At 39.8% G+C, this 19,561-nt stretch overlaps 1 protein-coding gene across 2 annotated transcripts in view; it reads left to right on the top strand.

Moving 5' to 3' along the window:
- The window catches only part of PLCB1 (phospholipase C beta 1), a 608,906-nt gene that overhangs the window by 394,797 nt on the left and 194,548 nt on the right, over nt 1-19,561 (top strand). For both annotated transcript variants that reach the window (XM_060785726.2, XM_060785732.2), the window contains exons 5-6: nt 11,451-11,530; nt 18,824-18,877. In XM_060785726.2, coding sequence (XP_060641709.1) covers nt 11,451-11,530; nt 18,824-18,877 — 134 coding nt within the window. The remainder of the gene's footprint in view (nt 1-11,450; nt 11,531-18,823; nt 18,878-19,561) is intronic.

The following is a 19,561-nucleotide window of genomic DNA, read 5'->3' as shown; positions in this document are numbered from 1 at the left end:
GAATTTGAAGCACACCTATTGAATTAAACTGGTATAATGTTTAGACCAGTGGTTCTCGACCTTCCTAATGCTGCGACCCCTTAATGCAGTTCCTCATGTTGTGGTGACCCCCAACCACAACACTATTTTTGTTGCGACTTCATAACTGTAATTTTGCAACTGTTATGAATCATCATGTAAATATCTGATATGCAGGATGCATTTTCATTCACTGGACCAAATTTGGCACAAATACCCAATATACCCAAATTAGAATACTGGTGGGGTTGGAGAGGGGATTGATTTTGTCATTTGGGAGTTGTAGTTGCTGGGATTTATAGTTCATTTAACTCCCATGACCAATAAAAAACACTAGAAGTGTTTGGTGGGCATTGACTTTGAGTTTTGGAGTTGTAGTTCACCTACATCGGGAGATTTAAGCTAGGATGGATCTGGACCAAACTTGGCATGAATCCTCAGTATGCCCAAATCTGAACACTGGTGGAGGTTGGGGAAAATAGACCTTGACATTTGGGGATTGTAGTTGCTGGGATTTATAGGTCACTTACAATCAAAGAGCATTCTGAACTCCACCAATGATGCAATTGAACCAGACTAGGCACACATAACTCTCATGACCAACAGAAAATACGGGAAGGGTTAGGTGGGCATTGACCTTGAGTTTTGGAGTTGTAGTTCACCTACATCCAGAGAGCACTGTGAATCCAAATGATGTATCTGGACCAAACTTGGCACAAATACTCAATATGCCCAAATGTGAACACTGGTGGAGTTTGGGGAAAATAGACCTTGACATTTGGGAGTTGTAGTTGCTGGGATTTATAGTTCACCTGCAATCAAAGAGCAATCTGAAGCCCAGCAATGATGGAATTTGGCCTGACCTCCCACACAGAACCCCTATGACCAACAGAAAATATTGTGTTTTCTGATGGTCTTTGGCGACCCCTTTGACACCCCCTCATGACCCCCCCAGGGGTCCCGACCCCTGGTCTAGACCAATACTGCCTACTGTCCTCATATAACTTAAGCATTTCTTACCAGGCCTGCGGTCTGTGTTTCTTTTAATTGGAGATGTTGGACACTGAGCTTGGGGCACTCTATGTTTACAAAGCATGTGCTCTGCCACTCATCCATGGTTCTGCCTCTCACCGCCAGCCAAAAACAAATGTATAGAAAAAAAATTGTCTTCACACAGTCAGTTTCAATTTGGTTGAAATGCCTTGGAGAACGTAGACCGTTTAGGTGCTGTCTTTTCCTATGAAAAGAAGCTCTCATCTCTTACATTGAGACAAATGTCTTCAGGGTGTGGTGTAAGGCACATTGTAGATGAGAGATGAGAAGAGAGAAATGTGTTCATTAAACAACAGATCCAGGAATATGGTACTTCATTGGGGCACTGAGTAACTACATGATTCACTGCTCAAATTAATGAAAATGGCACAGTGTTAAACAAGGTATAAGAACATGGACCAGAAAAGAAATGTAGGAGTGGGAGGTAACATGCATCTGTCTTTATCAGAGTTGATGTTGTGTAGAACCAAAAGAAGGTTCATGCTCAGACTAAGTTGCTTATTATATGAAAAGTATATACAATACAGTTGGGGAAAAAATCACTGTAGAAAATATTTTTCTATTCGTGCTAGTCTTGGATTAAGGATACATGAAACATTCAGCTTTCATGTCTTTTGACAAGATATGACTCATACTTTCTCTAGACTAATGTGCAGACTATGACTTAGATATCCATTGGCTTACCCAATTATATAAACATGTGGAAATTATCACACTTTAATGCTAGTTGCAGCCTCCTCAGCCACAAGTGAAAGTGCAAATTACTGCATGATATTGTTGTATATTAGTGCTAAATACATTAGCAAATCATAGGCTGGTGGTAGTTTTTATACATAGAATGATTTGTATGCATCTGCTGGCTTTTGAACACATTTCTGATAAAATGTGCCTCTGAGACAAAGGGGAAATGGAAGATATATGACATCCATTGTGGCCTGTTCATCCCTTCTTGGCCTATGAAATAAAAGATTAACCCATACTAACTAGCCATGATAGGATCCAAAAGACAAAACTGAATTTATTCATCTTAACACTCCTTTGACACTCCTTTAATTACAATGGTCCAATGCTATGGAATCCTAGAAGTTGTAGTTTAGTGAGGCACCAACACCATATGGCAGAGAATGCTAGAGACATTGTGAAACTACAACTCCCAGGATGGAAGGAGAAATTGTTTATCAGCTATAGCATAGCACATGATAAACCAACCTGGACACAGAATATTGTTTAAGAAGGTGGAAATTCTGGACCACTCTGACAACCATTATGTCAAACTATGCAGAGAAGCCATTGAAATCCACAAGCAGAAGGACAATTTCAACAGAAAGGAAGAAAACATGAAAACGAACAGAATCTGGATACCAGTATTTTAAAAACTCTAAAATTTCAAGAGTAAATAAAAGAACAACACTCAAAAAAAGGGGAATTCCAGACAAGAAGCAATCAGGGCCAGTTAATCACCTCCCGACAAAGGATTCCCCGAGGCAACAAGAAGCCAGGCCTGAAAACTGCTAAGCCATTAAATGCTAATCAAGGTGTACAATTGAAACATTCGCACCTACCTCAAATAGAAAAGGACATTTCACAGATATATAAACCCCATTTTCCTAGTTTCCAACAGACCTCACAACCTCAGAGGATGCCTGCCATAGATGCAGGTGAAACATCAGGAGAAAATGCTTCTGAAACATGACCATACAGCCTGGAAAACTCACAACAAACTAGGACAATAAGCATTTTTGTGTATCCGACCACTAATATGGATGAAAAGTGATGTGAAAATAGCTTAAACAGATCAATATAAATACGATGGTTGGCATGGAAATGTTACATGTTATCAGACTTGTGATAATTAGCTAGGAAGAGGTTTATTTCTGCCTCTGCAAATACTGCCTTTCTTGTGCTAAAACACAAGAAAACTAGAGCACACTGAATCTGTAAGACCTGAGCAGATCTGTTGATAACAGAGTGAAATGGCAGTCTCTCACCAAAAGTTGAAATCACATCAGTTAGCAACAACAAACCTTGATATACCTGGTCATGTATCAATGTCCTGTAATAGCTGAGATACTCAATTTCCTCCTCCAAACTTATATGTTGCTACCCATTTCAGTAAGAGAGGCTGGTGCCCATTGTGAGATATCTATATATGTATTCTTGTATATTGCTTCTTGCCTCCATGAAAGGAAATACGATCTGACTTGGTCTGCCTCTATACTTGAGAGATATGAACCTTTTTGTTGTCTCCCTGAAAGGGTTACTCCTTATTGATGCTACCTATTCCAAGGAGACAATTGTTATCTCATGCTGATGATGCTTCCCTGAGGGAGAAAAACTGACCATTGTGACCTCATGATGATGACGTTGTCCTGAAGGAGAGAGGATGGCCAGTGTGACATCTCATGCTGTTGCTGCCTGCCCAGAAGAGTAAGACAGGCCATTGTAGATTCAAGCTGATGTTGCATACTGGGAAGACAAAGATTATCCATTCTGTCCAGTGCATCTTTCCTCACCTTCTGTCTTCCTTACAGCCTCCAAAATTTAAACAACTTACCCACAACAAGATATATAGCTAAAATGTAGAATAATGGATTAGAGCTACAGGAAGAGATATTTCATCTCATCATTAAGAAGAACTTCCTGATGGTAAGAGCGGATCAACGGTGGAATAGGCTGCTTCAAAGTGTGGAGTCCCCTTCTCTGGAGGTTTTCAAACAAAGGCTGGATGGCCATCTGTCATGAGTCTTGATTGTGTATTCCTGCATGGCAGAATAAGATTGGACTGAATGGCCCTGGTGGCTTCTTCCACTTCTGTGATCTTTCCAAAAAATACATATGCCAGTGTTGTCCCCACATCAACTGTGGTAGCAATATTCCAGAGGTCAATGACATCACTCAAGTCATCAGAGGTAGATTTACTTACTTGTCCTCCAATGGGATATATGCAATCCTCTGCCATCAATGCTCCTCTACATTCTACTTTGGACAAAGAGGACAATCTCTGTGAAAGCGTATGAACGGACCTATATCTGACAGCCACAGAACGTCCAAGCTTCCTGGGCATACAGTAAGGGAATTACAGATTGTGGTCTTTGAATAAGGAAATTGCAAAGAAAGATGAAAGAGAAAAATCTGAATTTTGTAATTATGTTCATAAAATCAAACCCAGTAGCAGAGTATGGTACATTACATATATGAATCTAGGAATCCTTGCTATTTCACAAAAGAAATCTTATGAAACTCAGAGTAATTGGCATTGGATTAGATGTGTTGCCTTCACACATCAACACTAACTGATCACTGTAAAAATCCAAAAAATCTGTATCACTTTGCCCATTCCTTTGACAGTTTAGGATAGTGTGTCAGACTTGTGGCCCTCCAGGTATTTTGTACTTCAGCTTTCAGAACTCCTGGCCATTGGACAAGCTGGCTAGGCTTCTGAGAGTTGGTGTTCCAAACATCTGTTTAGCAATATATTTAACACTTCTGGTTTAGGGCAAGGCACATGATTTGCAGATTTCTATATAATGTTACATTCTATCCTACTGTTGGAATTGAGCCCTGAAATACCTTTTCACCACAAACCATACTCTGTCCAGTAATCAAGTAAGTAAAATTTTATTCAGAGAAGAGTATATAAAAATAAGCAAATCTAAAAAGGAGAATCAAAGTTCAAAAAGTTATTTCCAAGACAGTCAAAATTCCAAAATCCTTTCAAATACAGTCTCAAGAGTCAATCCACAGATATATCCATAAACATGGTAGCATGAATCCAAGGCAGGCAATCTGTGCCACACATAAAACTGGAAACAGGAACAAACTTAGAAACTTGAATACAAGAATCCAAAAACAGGACCAGGAATGGAGAGCTGTTTACCTGAATACAATGTTGCTCTCACAAAGGATTGAACCAGAAGAAAACTACTTAAAAGGCTTCAATCCCTCCCATATTCCTCACATGCCTGCTTTTTCTCTCCTTATTTCTAAGCTGCTGGGAAAAGTGGGTCTGTTTTTGTTGTACGTTCTGCCTTGATCTGAACATTCATCTCCCACATTTCTCTCAGCCTTCACTTATGACAGATTCTCATGAGAACTAATAATGCTTCTCCAGTCTCATGGGAACTGCTAGGAGATTCCAAACAACTCTCCCCAGGCAACTCCTCTCCTCCCCTGGTCCCTCCAAATCTATCCCAGCATTCCCTTCCTCATCTTCTGAGCTCTCAGAATCTGACGAGGCTACAACACCTAATCTCACAACTAAATATATTTTATGCCTCAGTATTGCATTTGAAAAAGAGAGTTAGTATCCATGGAAGCTCATTCAAAAATAACAACTAGTTATACTTCAAGGTGTTGCAACATGTCATTCTTTCTTTTCCCCTTTCCTCCCATTCTTCCTTTTTATGATGCAAAGATTTATCATGATTACATCTTTCTAAACTACCAAAATCCTCTACAGCAGTAGGAGAGGTTTGACAGGCCCCGTATCATCTTATGTGTACACGGCTGCAAACCTATGCAGATGTGCCTGGGAATATGCCCTACTGAATACAGTATAATTGATATTGAAAAACATTGTTCTGCATGAGATGAATGTACCCAGATGGCCTGACTGCTGTTGCACGGTTGAAGACAAAAAGGCTTTGAAATTAAATGCCAGTTGCAACACAAACTCTGGAACGGACGTGTCCCATCAAGGTAACAAAGGATATGTCATCCTTTTAAGATCTCCATATCCAGCTTCAAGCATATCTCTCAAGGGTCTTAGGCTGGATCAACACCACAATATAATCTAGTTTCTGAATCCAGTTTGTCTGCTTTGAACTGGACTATGTGAGTCTACACTACTATAATTGTTCAGAATGTAAGGCACCTTGCTTGAATAACTGAAATTTCTGGCATGATATCTCCTAGAGTTCATGCTGACATTTTCTGTGCACAGATAAAAGAAGCCACTAGGTTTGTAGGTAACTGACAATAGTGGAGATGGGGAAGATCCCTGGCAGGGGCACTGTAGTCTGGAAACAAATTTCTGTAGAAAGGCTTTTTCTAAAGGGCTACCCAGTGTAAGTTCATTGAAAGACAAAGCATCTGTATATGAAGGGAGGAAAGGCAGCTGCCCAAGCATGATGATGTATTAGGTTGGATTGCAAAGCTGTGCCACTGATAAATAGAATCAATTTTTTTCCAATTTATGTGTAAATAATATACGTTGATGCTGTACAATATCTAAGCTGTAAACATTAATGACTATATCAAAAGCACAAAAAGGGAAGTTTTAGGAAACCTTCCGAGTTTTAGAAATGGATGGGCCAGCATGAAAAGATGTGCAGGTTACAGCTGAACTGATGCTTAGTCTCACGCAGCACATGCAATTACTGTCATTGGAATGTGTGATTTTAAATATGTGAGGAATGTTTCCAGGTTTTATTACACTGAAGTATTTTGAGTTACTGTCTTCTGCTGTGATTAATCTCTTTAGCACTTAGTGTCGCACAAAGGTTTAGAACATATTATTAGTTCTTGAACACCACAGTGTTGATTAAATGGTTGGTTATTTTTGGAAGCTTTAAAAACTAGGCAGGATAGACTGAAATACCAAATGAGCTCTATACGTTGATAAGGATCTGACAGTTAAAAAGTATCACCTTTTTGTCTTTCATTGTATGCTTCTCCCTTTACTTTCCAAAGAAATAACACAAGACCTCAGGTGATAAAGAGCTTTGCAAATTGAATACCAGAGCCCCGTGTGTTGTGATAGAGAAAAGAGATATCTTTTGCTTTTCCTCAAACTTAGGAAATCCTTTCTGAAGACTGGCTTAGGACCTCCTCACATGCCCATATAGCCCGAAAAAACCTACAACAACCCAGTGATTCCGGCCATAAAAGCCTTCGACAATACTGTTACAGGAGTCATCACCTTAACATTACTCAGGCAAAATGAGATTAAAATCTATCCACTGCAGACCAGCCTTCCCCGGTGTTATGGCCTTCACAGAATCATCTGCCTTGGCAAGGACATATCTCTTACCAAGGGAAACTATGCAAGAGTCAGCTTCTATGCCAGACTTTTGTGCAGCTTGTTAATATTTTGGTATAATAAGGCTGTATATTGCCATTTTTTTGAAATGCTATTTTAACTCCTGTCTGTTAGAGGTATCAACTAGGCTTGGGTAACTATGGAAAAATTTGGTTCTAAACTCGTTTCGTTTTTAGGGGGGTTTTGCGTTTCGTTTTTTAAAAGAATTCTGAAATTTTTCTTTAAAAAAGTTCGAAATATATGAAATTTCGTAAAATTGCGAAACAATTACGAAACAATTACGAATCGATTCGTTAATGGCGGACGCGATTGCGCAATATGCTAAAAAACCCTCCAAATGGGACAGGGGGAACTTCTGAAGCTTCCCTCTCCCTCTGTTGTTGACTGTTGGTGTGATAATTTATTTTTTATCACTGATAAAACAAACAACAACCCTAAAACTTGCACCAGACATACGGAAACAATTTCGAAACAATTTCGAAACAATTACGAAATAAATTGAAAAAAATCGTTTCGATTTTTAATTACTCCTGCATGGCTCAATATCGGATCGTAAGCTAATTTAAATACGAATTAATAACGAATTACGAAATTAACGAACGAAACCGCCCAAGCCTAGTATCAACCCTAACAATGATAAAACTCAGTAGTTGATGGCTTGCATGAGTTTAGCTTGCCTAAGAGTTTATAGCTCGAAAAAAACCCATATAGCTCGAAAAAACCTACAACAACCCTGCAACAGTATTGGTTACCTTTACTTTTCTCTCAAAAGGAGGACTGCATTAAACAGATTTTCCCCTAAGTAAAAGTTGCTCTTATTCTCCACCCCTAGCATTTTGTATATGTGTTGCCAAAGACTTCACAAAGACAATGTACCTATGCTTCCTGCAATCCAGCCATTGCCTCCTTCAAGGAGCTGTTAAGATGTCAAAAACTCATTCTGGACATTCCACATCAGGCAAATGTTAGTGTTTCCAAAAATCTGTTCCTCCATTTGTTTTTCAATGGACCCATTTTGGCTTCATTTCCATTGGCATTCACCTCCTGCATTTGTTCCTAGGAAGAGTGATTCCCTGACATTTTGAGTCTTGGAATTGGAGCTGACTTAAAATGATAGCACCTTTCCTGGGTTAAAAATCCAGGGAATTCATTTGAGAAACTGGGGATGGGGCTCTAATTAGAGAGATGGCAAGGAAAAAGGTAAGGACTGTAGGAGCTGAAGGTTGTTTTGAATAGTGGGTGATGAGTGATTAATGAGATAGCATCTGCTTTATTTGTTTCAATAATAATTCCTCAGATTTTGGTAACTGCTGTCTCTGCACGAGATTTGCACCTGGAAGCAGCAAAGCAGTTCATCTTCCCTTTGCCTCTCAGCCCAAATGAAAAATCTTTCCTCTGCTTGTATAATAAGTAAATAAATAAAAGCTATGCTTATTCAAACAGAAAAGCATGTGCTTGGGAACATTATACAAAATGGTTCTGAAACACTGGCAGTCCTTGACTATGTAGGGGTGAAAACTACTATAAATGGAAATCAGCCCAGAAGAATGGTGCATCTCTAGTAAATTGTGACTTTGCTGTTTCCAAAAAAAAAAAATAAAATAGATATAGATATAGAAATTCTATATCTAATTCTCAGATATAGAATTTCTCAGATATGACTTTTCTGAGTTTCCAGAAGGAGACCAAGCAGGCCCATAGCCAGGATTTTGTTTCGGGGAGAGCTGAGTTTGATTCGGGGGGGGGGGGCTGAGTCTGAATGAAAGAGGGTCTACCCTAGCAAAACTTTTGTATCGTTACCCCAATACCCCCATGCGTATGGGATATATTGATCATGGTGATCAGATCATGATATGAATAACATAACAGTTTAAATAATGTACCAGTAAGGCCTTCCCGCGGACCACCATGAGAATTTGGGGGGAGGGGTTGAAGCCCCCCAAGCCCCCCCTCCCCCGCCTACATGCCTGTTTGAGAGATGAAAGAGAACAATGTAGGAAGATTCAGTTAAGCTCTATTTGGTCTGAAACATGAGATCTGTGTAGGAAAGTATGAGTGAAAGGACTTCCGACAGTACCAAGGATGGTTTGCAGGAGAAAGGACCTCTGTGTCAAGGAAACCAAAAAGGGGCCTATTTGTGTCTCAGCCAGAGATACGGACTTTCACAGAGGGGGAAGGTTCCTCATGACAGCTTGGTCAGATGAGTTTTTCAAGACCATGCTGGGGGCAGGAAGGTGGGAAATGAAGAGGCATGAAAGACAAATCTGTGGTTTCAAGGTTGGATGATAAGGAGTTTTTCCAAGCTGTCAGCAGAGATGGAAGAATAGGGGTAAGGATCAAAAGAAGAAAGTGCTATAAATGCAGAACATTGAGTGGTTCAGTGCAGTTTCTTAGAGCGTAGGAAGCTTTAATTAAAGCATGTGACTCCTACTACGTCAAAGAACTGTAGCATATGATTCTTACATTGCAGTGTTCAAATGAATATAGTCTCTTAATTATCCAGAGGAGAACCATGTAATAACACCAGTTAATTGCAGGTTTAAAATAATAATAATAATCCCTGATGTGCCCCCCCCCTCCCAAATCATCAGATTACGGCTCTCCTTCCTGAGCATGATGTTTTCTTATGTATACTCCCTTGGGGATTACACATAATTAATAACCACCATAAAATTAAGGGGATTAGTTAATAAAATATATTTCTATTGAGGGAGTAGCAGTCAAGGAATATAGAGAAAGAAATTCCTTTGCCTACAGATTTGCTTCAGGATGCATCGGTGCATGAGTAGAATCCATACCAAAAATATGTTAACTGCTTTCTGCACAATCATGTTCAAATGGAAGTTAGTATTCTACATGTACAGCATTGATCAAGGATGTGGTGAAGAGATTCTTGAATTTAAGTCTAAAGGAATTGTCTGGGGCTGAGCTTAGCACAGCAGAAAAAATCTTGGGTCGGGGTTGAGCACCCGCCGTTATCCCCAGCTCACCTGCCCACCTAGCAGATCAAAAGCAGAAATTCAAGTAGATAAAATAGGTAATGTTTTTAGTGGGAAGGTAACAAAGGCACCTTTAAGGACACTGATCGGAAGAAAGCTCCTTTGCATGGTAGATAGAGTGACATCACACACACACCCCATGGCCAGAGTCAAGCATAGCTGGAAATAATATCCTGGAAATAAGATGAGGAAAACTGCTTTTATCTTGTTAATTGTATAATCAGCATTGAATGTTTGCCGTATGTGTGTTCTGTAAGCTTTTCTGAGTCCCCTTCATGGTGAAAAGGGTAGGGTATAAATACTGTAAATAAATAAATAGCTCGTTTAAATTCAGACTATAACCTAGATTCACTGCCCACAACATGTAAACCACTAAACGCTACTGTACATTTATGAAGAAGCCATCATTTGGGTGGAAGAGTAAACGTACCCATATCACAGGGTTCTTGTAAAGTTTCAGCTAAAATGTATCTGAAATATTTGGAAAATACAGAAGCATTTTGTGGAGTAGTGGTAGACCTGAATTTCTGCTCAGCCATTGAAACCCTTGGTGACTTTGGGCAAGTCAAATACTCTCAGCCTAAGAGGAAGGCAACCCTTCTCAGCAGAGACTTTGGGAAGAAAACTCTATGAGAGAGTAGTCATAAACTGGAATTAGCTTGAAAGAACAACTCTCCTGATCTTTTCTAATATAAGATGGTCTTGTCCCCTCCTTCAGAGTTTAGATTATCTCTTTTGCTTCAATTGCCAGAATCCTCCAGTCACCTTTCCAAAATATTTCTAAACTGTCCTCTCCTTCCTTGTACACTGGAGCCCCCAGTGGCGCAATGGATTAAATCATTTTGCCATCAGGACTAAAGACTGACAGGTCAGAGGTTTGAATGGGGGGGGGGGGGGGCATGGATGAGCTCCCTCTGTCAGCTCCAGCTCCGCATGCAAGGACATGAGTGAAGCCTCCCACAAGGATGGTAAAACATCAAAAAACATCCAGGTGTCCCCTGGGCTACGTCCTTACAGATGGCCAATTCTCTCACAGCAAAAGCAACTTATAGTTTCTCAAGTTGCTCCTGACAAGAAAAAAAACTTGTACATGATTTCCATTTTTTTCTTCCTGCATACTTGCGTACAGATAAACCTGAATGCATTATGCTTTGTTGTTGTGTGTGTTTTTTTTTAACTGACAACAATGGTTTGAATATCTTTTTTAAGGATCTTAATGTTTGGGTCTGTGTGTGCATGCAACAATATCCGTTTTCTTGAACTCAAATCTTGAAGGATTGTGCCTCTCTCTGGCTTGTACATATCTGAACATAAACGTCAATTTCTTTCTCTCCATTTAGGAATGGTCAGAGGAAATCTTCAGTCTGGCAACCAACCTGCTGGCACAGAACATGTCAAGGGATGCTTTGCTGGAAAAAGCGTAAGTGACAAAGCACTTATGTTTCAGGGTGTTACTTCTTGTTTGCTGTATGTTAGCTTCCTTTTTCTTTCTTAAAGTAGTTGCCCACAATTGTTCATAGGGTGATGAACTGCCTCTTCTGTTAAAAAAATGTCTTTTCCTCTTTCCCACTTGCCTCCTACTGAGGTGATATCCATGGACTGTTCTTGGGAATCTCAACCATGATGGCTTCTACATACACAATGTATAATTTTATGGATATAACTTTAGCATCATGCCTAATATGGCATTTTATTTTATGAATAGCTGCACAAGGGAATCATGGCAAGGAATTAGGAAAGTTTGCTTTCATATCAGGAGACTGTGGCCCCATGTAAACTGCCATATTATCCACTTTCAGAATGCAGATTAACTTCATTGAACAGGTTTATATGGCAATGTAGATGGGGCGTGTGGCTCTCCAGATGTTAACTGTAATTCCCAACATGCTTCACTGGTTTATATGCTGGCTACAGTTCCTGGGACTGTTCTCAGGAAAGCTGTATAATTTTCAGGAATACCAGACCAACTACTTTTGCCCACTGGAAGACAGTATCTTGAATAAGGAAGTACGATTCATGTGAATTCTGCTGTGTACATGTTGCTGAGGGAAGGATATTAGAGGCAAAGATGAAGTATTTTGGCCACATAATGAGAAGACAGGAAAGTTTAGAGAAGACAATTATGCTGGGGAAAATGGAAGGAAAAAGAAAGAGAGGCCGACCAAGGGCAAGATGGATGGATGGTATCCTTGAAGTGACTGGCTTGACCTGGAAGGAGCTGGGGGTGGTGACGGCTGGCAGGGAGCTCTGGCATGAGCTGGTCCATGAGGTCACTAAGAGTCAGAAGTGACTGAACGAATGAATTAACAACAACATGTTGCTGATATTTGTGTGGGACTGGCCGTGAAATTGGAGCAGGAAGGATATGGAATTCAGCATGACAACTCTAGAGTTGGTGTGTAGATGGAAATGATCCAGCAGCTTCAAATTTTATCCCAACTCCAAGAAGACACAGGTTGTTTTTTTTTTTGTCATCACTGCAAACCAATAGTCATAATTGCTGGTAGATCCACCATCCTCCAGGCTTACAACTCTTTAGGATTGATGTTACTCAGTGGAGTAACTCATGGTGTCATGCCCATGAACCTCCTCCCTTACCAAAATCATACAATATTGTAGCTAATATGGTAATATGGGGAAGCGAGGGGGTGTGTGTGACAAAATGAGCAAGTATATATAAAAAAGCAGCCACAAAAACAGCAACATGTGCTTGTAGCTCCTGCAGATGAAGTTAGGTGATTTGAAGCATTATTGCAATTGGGTTTTTTATTGTTGTTTTTTAATTTACATACATTAACAACTTACAGTATAAACGAAACTCAAAACAGTGAACATTGTACAAACACATAGCCCCACCACCAAGGCCTGAACAAGTATCCTTTCATTCACATTATATTTATAAGTCAACCATTAATCAAATGTCATATCCAAAAATCCTGCCCAACAAAGTTATATTGTTTTCCATTTTCACTCTCTAAAGCAGGAATACTCAAACTTTTTAAACAGAGGGCCAGGTCATAGTTCCTCAAACTCTTGGAGGGCCGGATTATAATTTGAAAAAAAATGAATGAATTCCTATGCACACTGCACATATCATATTTATAGTGCAAAAAACACTTACAAACAATACAATAATTAAAATGAAGAACAATTTTAACAAATATAAACTTCAATGGGAAGTGTGGGTCTGCTTTTGGCTGATGAGATAGGATTGTTGTTGTTGCATGCTTTCAAGTCATTTCAGACTTAGGTTGAACCTGAGCGAGGGCCAGGTAAATGACCTTGGAGAGCCGCACCCGGCCCCCGGGCCATAGTTTGAGGACCACTACTCTAAAGCATATTTAATAAATACTGACTAGTATGCATCAAAATCTCATCTGTTAGTTTCCCCCCTGAATATCCTCATTTCCATTGATAGTTTATCATATAAGGCTAAGTTCCATACCTCCCTATAACATGCTTCCAGTGTAAGTTTAGGTACTATTTTCCAATTCCTTGCAGTTATAATTCTTGCCATTGTGAGTAAAATAATCACCAATTATTTCTTTCCCATTTCTAAATTCAGCTTTGTGGCATCCATTAGTAATGCTAACCTAGCATCCGGAGTAATATTTAGTCCTATAATATTACCTATTTCGATAAATATATCATTTCAAAAGCTCTTCAACTGGAGGCATTCCCACTATAAATAAAAAAAAATGTACCTTTGTGCATACCACATCTCCAGTAGAGGTTGCTTTGCTTGCTATCCATCTGATGTTGTTTAACTGGTGTGGTAGACCATCTCCAAATAACTTTGTATACATTTTCATTTAATCTTATTGATAGATTCTTAACCACTCTCCACTTATAACCCTTTTCCAATCAAAATCTGTCAGAGACCCTAGGTCTCCTTCCCATACCTTTTCTAACAGCTTCAGCCCCATTTTTTCACCAATTAATCCATTATATATATTCCCAATTAATCCTTTATTGCAATTGGGTTATTAGGATAGCTCTGACTGGAGCACATGCAAATCAAAAGGTTCAAAAAGCAAATTAATGAAAAGTTTTAGCCTTGCAGGTAATATTGCTATAGTACATGGAAGCTGGGCTTACAAAAATGTGGTTGTCTATAAAATTACAGGGATAATATTATTAATAAATAATAAATTTATGATGAAAACTGCCTAAATCTTGTATTGAAAGTCATTTCACTGTCACCCTCTCTGATGTTGTCACCTGGTACAGATTGCAATTGCACATTCCTAGTAATTCCACTGAGGCTGGATCTGCACTGCCCTATATCCCAGGATGTGATCCCAGATTATCTGTTTTGAACTCCATTGTATGAGTCTACACTGCCAGATAATTTGGGATAAACAGAAAATCTGGGATTAGATCCTGGAACATAAGACAGTGTGGATCCAGCCTCAGCCTCCCTGTCGTATGTACAGAGGGTACTCCCAAAACATGGGCAGTATTGCATAACATTATAGATGACAACACTCAAAGTTAGCTCCATCATTCTCACTGTGCTATCTATTATTAGTCAAACAATAAAGTGCAACAAGGTTTCTGTTTCCCCTTCTTCATCATCATCCTTTGTATCTTGCACTCTCTGGAGAAACATATTGCATGTTGATTCAGAGTCGTTGGAATAAAAAATACAGAGGGCGTTGATGAGAATATCCTGAATCAAAAATAGTAGGCACATTTCCCCTCCTTCAGATTTAAATAGGAAATACTTAAATATACCCAAGTTTACTTAGCAGATGATTAATGATCAGAGTAGACTAAACTGTGTTGAAAACATTACAAGCAAGTATGTGTAGCTTTTGGAGAAAGAATATACGTATTACATAGACGTGAATGTGTGTGGCTGTGCTTGCTGAACTTTTCTTCTGCCCAACATTTTTATGTACTCTCTCACACACAACATACACATCCAAATGTCTTCAGTTACAATATCTCCCATTAGCCCCACCCAGCATGATTGTGGCATTGGAGCATGGATGCCCGGAGAGCCAATGATTCCTCATTCCTCCTTTGCACCGAATCCTGCCAAGCACCAGCACCACCTGCTGAGCTTTAAATGATCCTTTATCACAGGCCTCATAAATCCTTCTAGAAAAAAATCTGGACTAAGATAGTGGTTGCAAAAATTGTGCTGGCAAAATGAAGAGCGAAAAGAGCTGGTATCCAAGTTTATAATCTGAGAGGGATGAATTAGGTCTGCTTGCATTGCTGGTATTTGCCAAGCTTCCTGATGCTTTGACTGGATTAGTTAGAGTGATCTTTCTGCCAAGAAAACTGCAAATGTAATTTTCACATGTGATACTGTTGTTTTACTTGGCCAGAGACTCACTGTCTTCAGCCTGTTTTTCCTCTGTAAGCGGTAGTGATATGGGCTCGATCTACACTCCATATAATGCAATTTGAAACTGTATTATATGGTTGGTGTAGCAAGTTAACTGCTTTGAACTGCATTATGAGTCTACACTGAATCCACTTTCAATTTTACTCTATACTTTGAAAACTATCCAAACTTCAACCCATTTTGGTAAAGTAGAATGGGACTGCTCTACAACTAACCCATCATCTCTGTTAGGATGGCATTGTAATGAGGGGATTCTTCCAGCTTATTTATTTATCGTGTCAGGATTGTGAACCAAAACAGTTGTATTGCATTAAAAAACAGACAAACAAACAAACAAAACACAAAATTTGCAGACTTGGTATTCTATTAAATGTCCTTTGACCAGTAGCTGGCCACCTGGAGTGCCCCCGGTGCCGTCACAAGGAGGTCCTCCATTGTGCATGTACCCAGGTTGCATTGCAGTAGGTGGTTTGTGGTTTGCTCTTCTCGCATGTCATGGATTCCACTCTGTAGCCCCTTCTCTCAAGGTTGGCTCTGCATCCCGTGGTGCCAGAGTGCAGTCCACTCAGCGCCCTTCAAGTCGCTCAGTCTTCTGTGTGCCCAGGAGGGAGTCTCTCATTTGGTATCAGCCATTGATTGAGGTTCTGGGTGTGAGCTTGCCACTTTTGGACTCTTGCTTGCTGAGGTGTTCCAGCGAGTGTCTCTGTAGATCTTAGAAAACTATTTCTTGATTTAAGTCATTGGCGTGCTGGCTGATACCCAAACAGAGGATGGGCTGGAGATGTCTCCGCCTTGGTCCTTTCACTATTGGTTGCTACTTCCCGGCAGATGTCAGGTGGTGCTATACCGGCTAAACAGTGTAATTTCTCCAGTGGTGTAGGGCATGATAATGTGGCATGTCTCATTAAGAGCCACATCCACTGTTTTAGCATGGTGAGATGTGTTCCACACTGGGCATGCATACTCAGCAGCAGAGTAGCATAGCGCAAGGGCAGATGTCTTCCAGCTGAATCATTAGAATTGAGAATCATGTGAAATTTAAAAATCACTTTCTATACATGTTCCATTTTTGTTTGCTTCTATGGCTTATTCATTTCCTCTTGCCTTATGTCTGAAATACCATAGCTTCTTTGGTTGTTTTGGGAAACTATTGGGAACATATTTCCAATTTTCACTCCCCAGTGTTTCCAAAATGATAAGAGTTTGGGTTATAACATAAAGCAGGGATGGAAATGGTGCAGACTGTGGCAACAGACAGACAGGGAGGTACTGCAAAGTTGGTGCACCCCAATTTTGGTACTCTTCACATTTTTTTCTGGAGAAAAAAACATTCATTTTTGACCAACAATTACTTTCCGGTGATACTTTTGGTTTTAAAGTCCTCTTTGAAAAGCATCATGGAGCAACAAATAAATAAGATCAAAATCTAAAATGCTTCCAATAGTGATTAGGATGGAGAACATGCTATTTCTATTTACAGTGGCACAGTGTGACCCACTGAAGTCTCAGAGGAATGTAAACTGTCCCTCTGCACCCTGGAATTATACTCACCCAAAACATAAAGTGTCAAAAATGCTATATAGTATATATAGCATAAATATTCTGACTAGTCCAAGCTAATCTATCATCCTTAGAGCTTAGGACTTACAATCTCATCGGATGAGCTGCCAGAATCACCCAACAGGTGGGCAGGGGGAATCCATCACCCCACGCCCTGCATTGCCCAGCTTCCCCCTTACCCCATCCCTGCCACTGGTTTCCCCCCACTAATGCAATGCAACACAGGAAGCCTTGCATGTTGCACTAGCAGCAGCATATGTCAGTTCCTCTATAGCAGGGATCCTGAAACTAAGGCCCGAGGGTCGGATATGGCCCTCCAAGGTAATTTACTCAGCCCTCGCTCAGGGTCAACCTAAATCTGAAATGACTTGAAAGAACACAACAACAACAATCCTATCTCATCAGCCAAAAGCAGCCCCACACTTCTGATTGAAATACTCATAAGTTTGTATTTGTTAAAATTGTTCTTCTTTTTAATTATTGTATTGTTTTAAAGTGTTTTTCCACTACAAATAAGATATTTGCAGTGTGCATAGGAATTCATTCATGTTTTTTTTCAAATTATAATCCTGCCCTCCAACAGTTTGAGGGACTGTGACCTGGCCCTCTATTTAAAAAGTTTGAGGTCCCTTGCTCTATAGTTTTATGATGGAACCCTGCCAGAAGTAGTCATGGGATGGGAGCCAGCAGACTCCATTATAAAACTATAGAGGAACTAGTGCATGCTGTTGAGAAGTGTGATGAGGTCGATAGAGAATGCATTAATACTAAATTATGCTTTGTAGTTTATTTACATTGTTTGAGATATCCATTATAGATCGTACCTCTTTCATTTTTTTCATTTCGTCAGTGATAGGTAATTCACGGCCCTTGTTCAAGTGCACTTGCCATTGCTCCTAGGTAGCATAATCAGCAGTGGAAGCTGATGGGAGTAACAGTCCAAAAACATTTGGAGGGCCACATGTTGCTCATCCTTTGATTATATAGAAGCCATTAACTGGAGACAGCTCATGTATGAAATAGTTAAAGCCACTGTAGCTGGTTATGTGAGTCCACTCTGTGTCTTGTATTTCAAGAAGCATTGGTTGTACTTCAATCTTACCTACAGCTCTCCACTTTCTGTCTGCCCCAGCAGTAGTGTCCTTTAGCTGTCCCCTGAGCTCTGTGGGAATTGTGTGTCGTCAATAATCAGATCATGAGGGCAGGAGCTGATTCTGTGACTTTCCCACAGAATCTGTACATATACCCTAATACCAGTCTCATGGGAAAAAACACACAGGTGATTGGCCTTTGCCAGCATGGCTGGGTTGTCTAAACACTCTCGCAGCCCCATGAGAGTTGATTATGGGGAAGTGGATCCCATTCAGGCAACACTGATGCTAGTGACTCACTGCAGCATATTTTTCCCCCAAACAACTCAGATTAATTCTTACAGTGTTTGTACTCACACCCCAGTGCAAGCCATGAGCCCTTAAAGTACATTATGTATCATTTGAAGAACACTGCTTAAGAAATGTGTCTTGGCAAAGTTCCATTTCCAGTGCACCTCCCTGCGGGGATTTGTGATCGCTCTCAAAATCTGCACTTGGAGATGTCATTACAAGTAAAGATAACTTGCTCGAGGTTTCAAGACATTAAGCTTTTCTTGGAAAACGATGAAGCTTGAGAGATTATGATTTTCTTCTTCAAAAGAACAAAGTTCAGGGTTATTTTATGGTCAACACTGTGGAAAAAATCTACTTGTGAATTGTGGTTGTCATGCCTTTTTGATTGGAACATTTTTCTTTTCTCTAGATACACAAAACTTAAATTGCAAGTGACTACGGAGGGGCGTATTCCTTTGAAGAAGTAAGTTGTGTTCCGTTATGGCGTTTGGGATTTTAAAAGAAGTCTTTCATGCCAATGTATTTTATAGTCTAGTGTTATATTCCTCCTTCACGTGGAGAATGTTAGTTTTGCAGTGGTCCAGCAGTGTCTGTGCTGTACCACTCATAGGCAGGCTCATATGATCAGTAAAAGAAAACAAAACAGAGAAAACTGCATGTCAGGGAGAAAGCTATCTTTGAACATTTTGAGTTTTTTATTATTGTATTTATTAGGGCTGGGCAACCACGGAAAAATTTGTTTCTAAACTCGATTCGTTTTTGGGTTTTTTTGCGTTTCGATATTTAAATGAATTCTGAAATTTTTCTTTAAAAAAGTTCGATATTTATGAAATTTCGTAAAATTACGAACCAATACGAAACGAATACGAATCGATTCGTTAATGGCGGACGCGACGGCGCAATACTCTAAAAAACCTCCATATGGGACAGGGGGAACCTCTGAAGCTTCCCTCTCCCTCTGTTGTTGACTGTTGGTGTGATATTTATAATTTTTTTTCACTAACAACAGCTATAAAACTTGCCCCAGACATGCGGAAATAATAACGAAACGATTTCGAAACGAATACGAAATGAATACGAAGCAATAACGAAACGAATTGAAAAATTCGTTTCGTTTTTTAGATGCTCCTGAATGGTTCATTATCGC

This window comes from Anolis sagrei, chromosome 1 (genome assembly GCF_037176765.1).
Source record: "Anolis sagrei isolate rAnoSag1 chromosome 1, rAnoSag1.mat, whole genome shotgun sequence".
In the NCBI taxonomy this organism is placed as follows: domain Eukaryota; kingdom Metazoa; phylum Chordata; class Lepidosauria; order Squamata; family Dactyloidae; genus Anolis; species Anolis sagrei.
The sequence above is the reverse complement of the archived record's forward strand: the minus strand, read 5'-3'. Positions and strand labels throughout refer to the sequence as shown.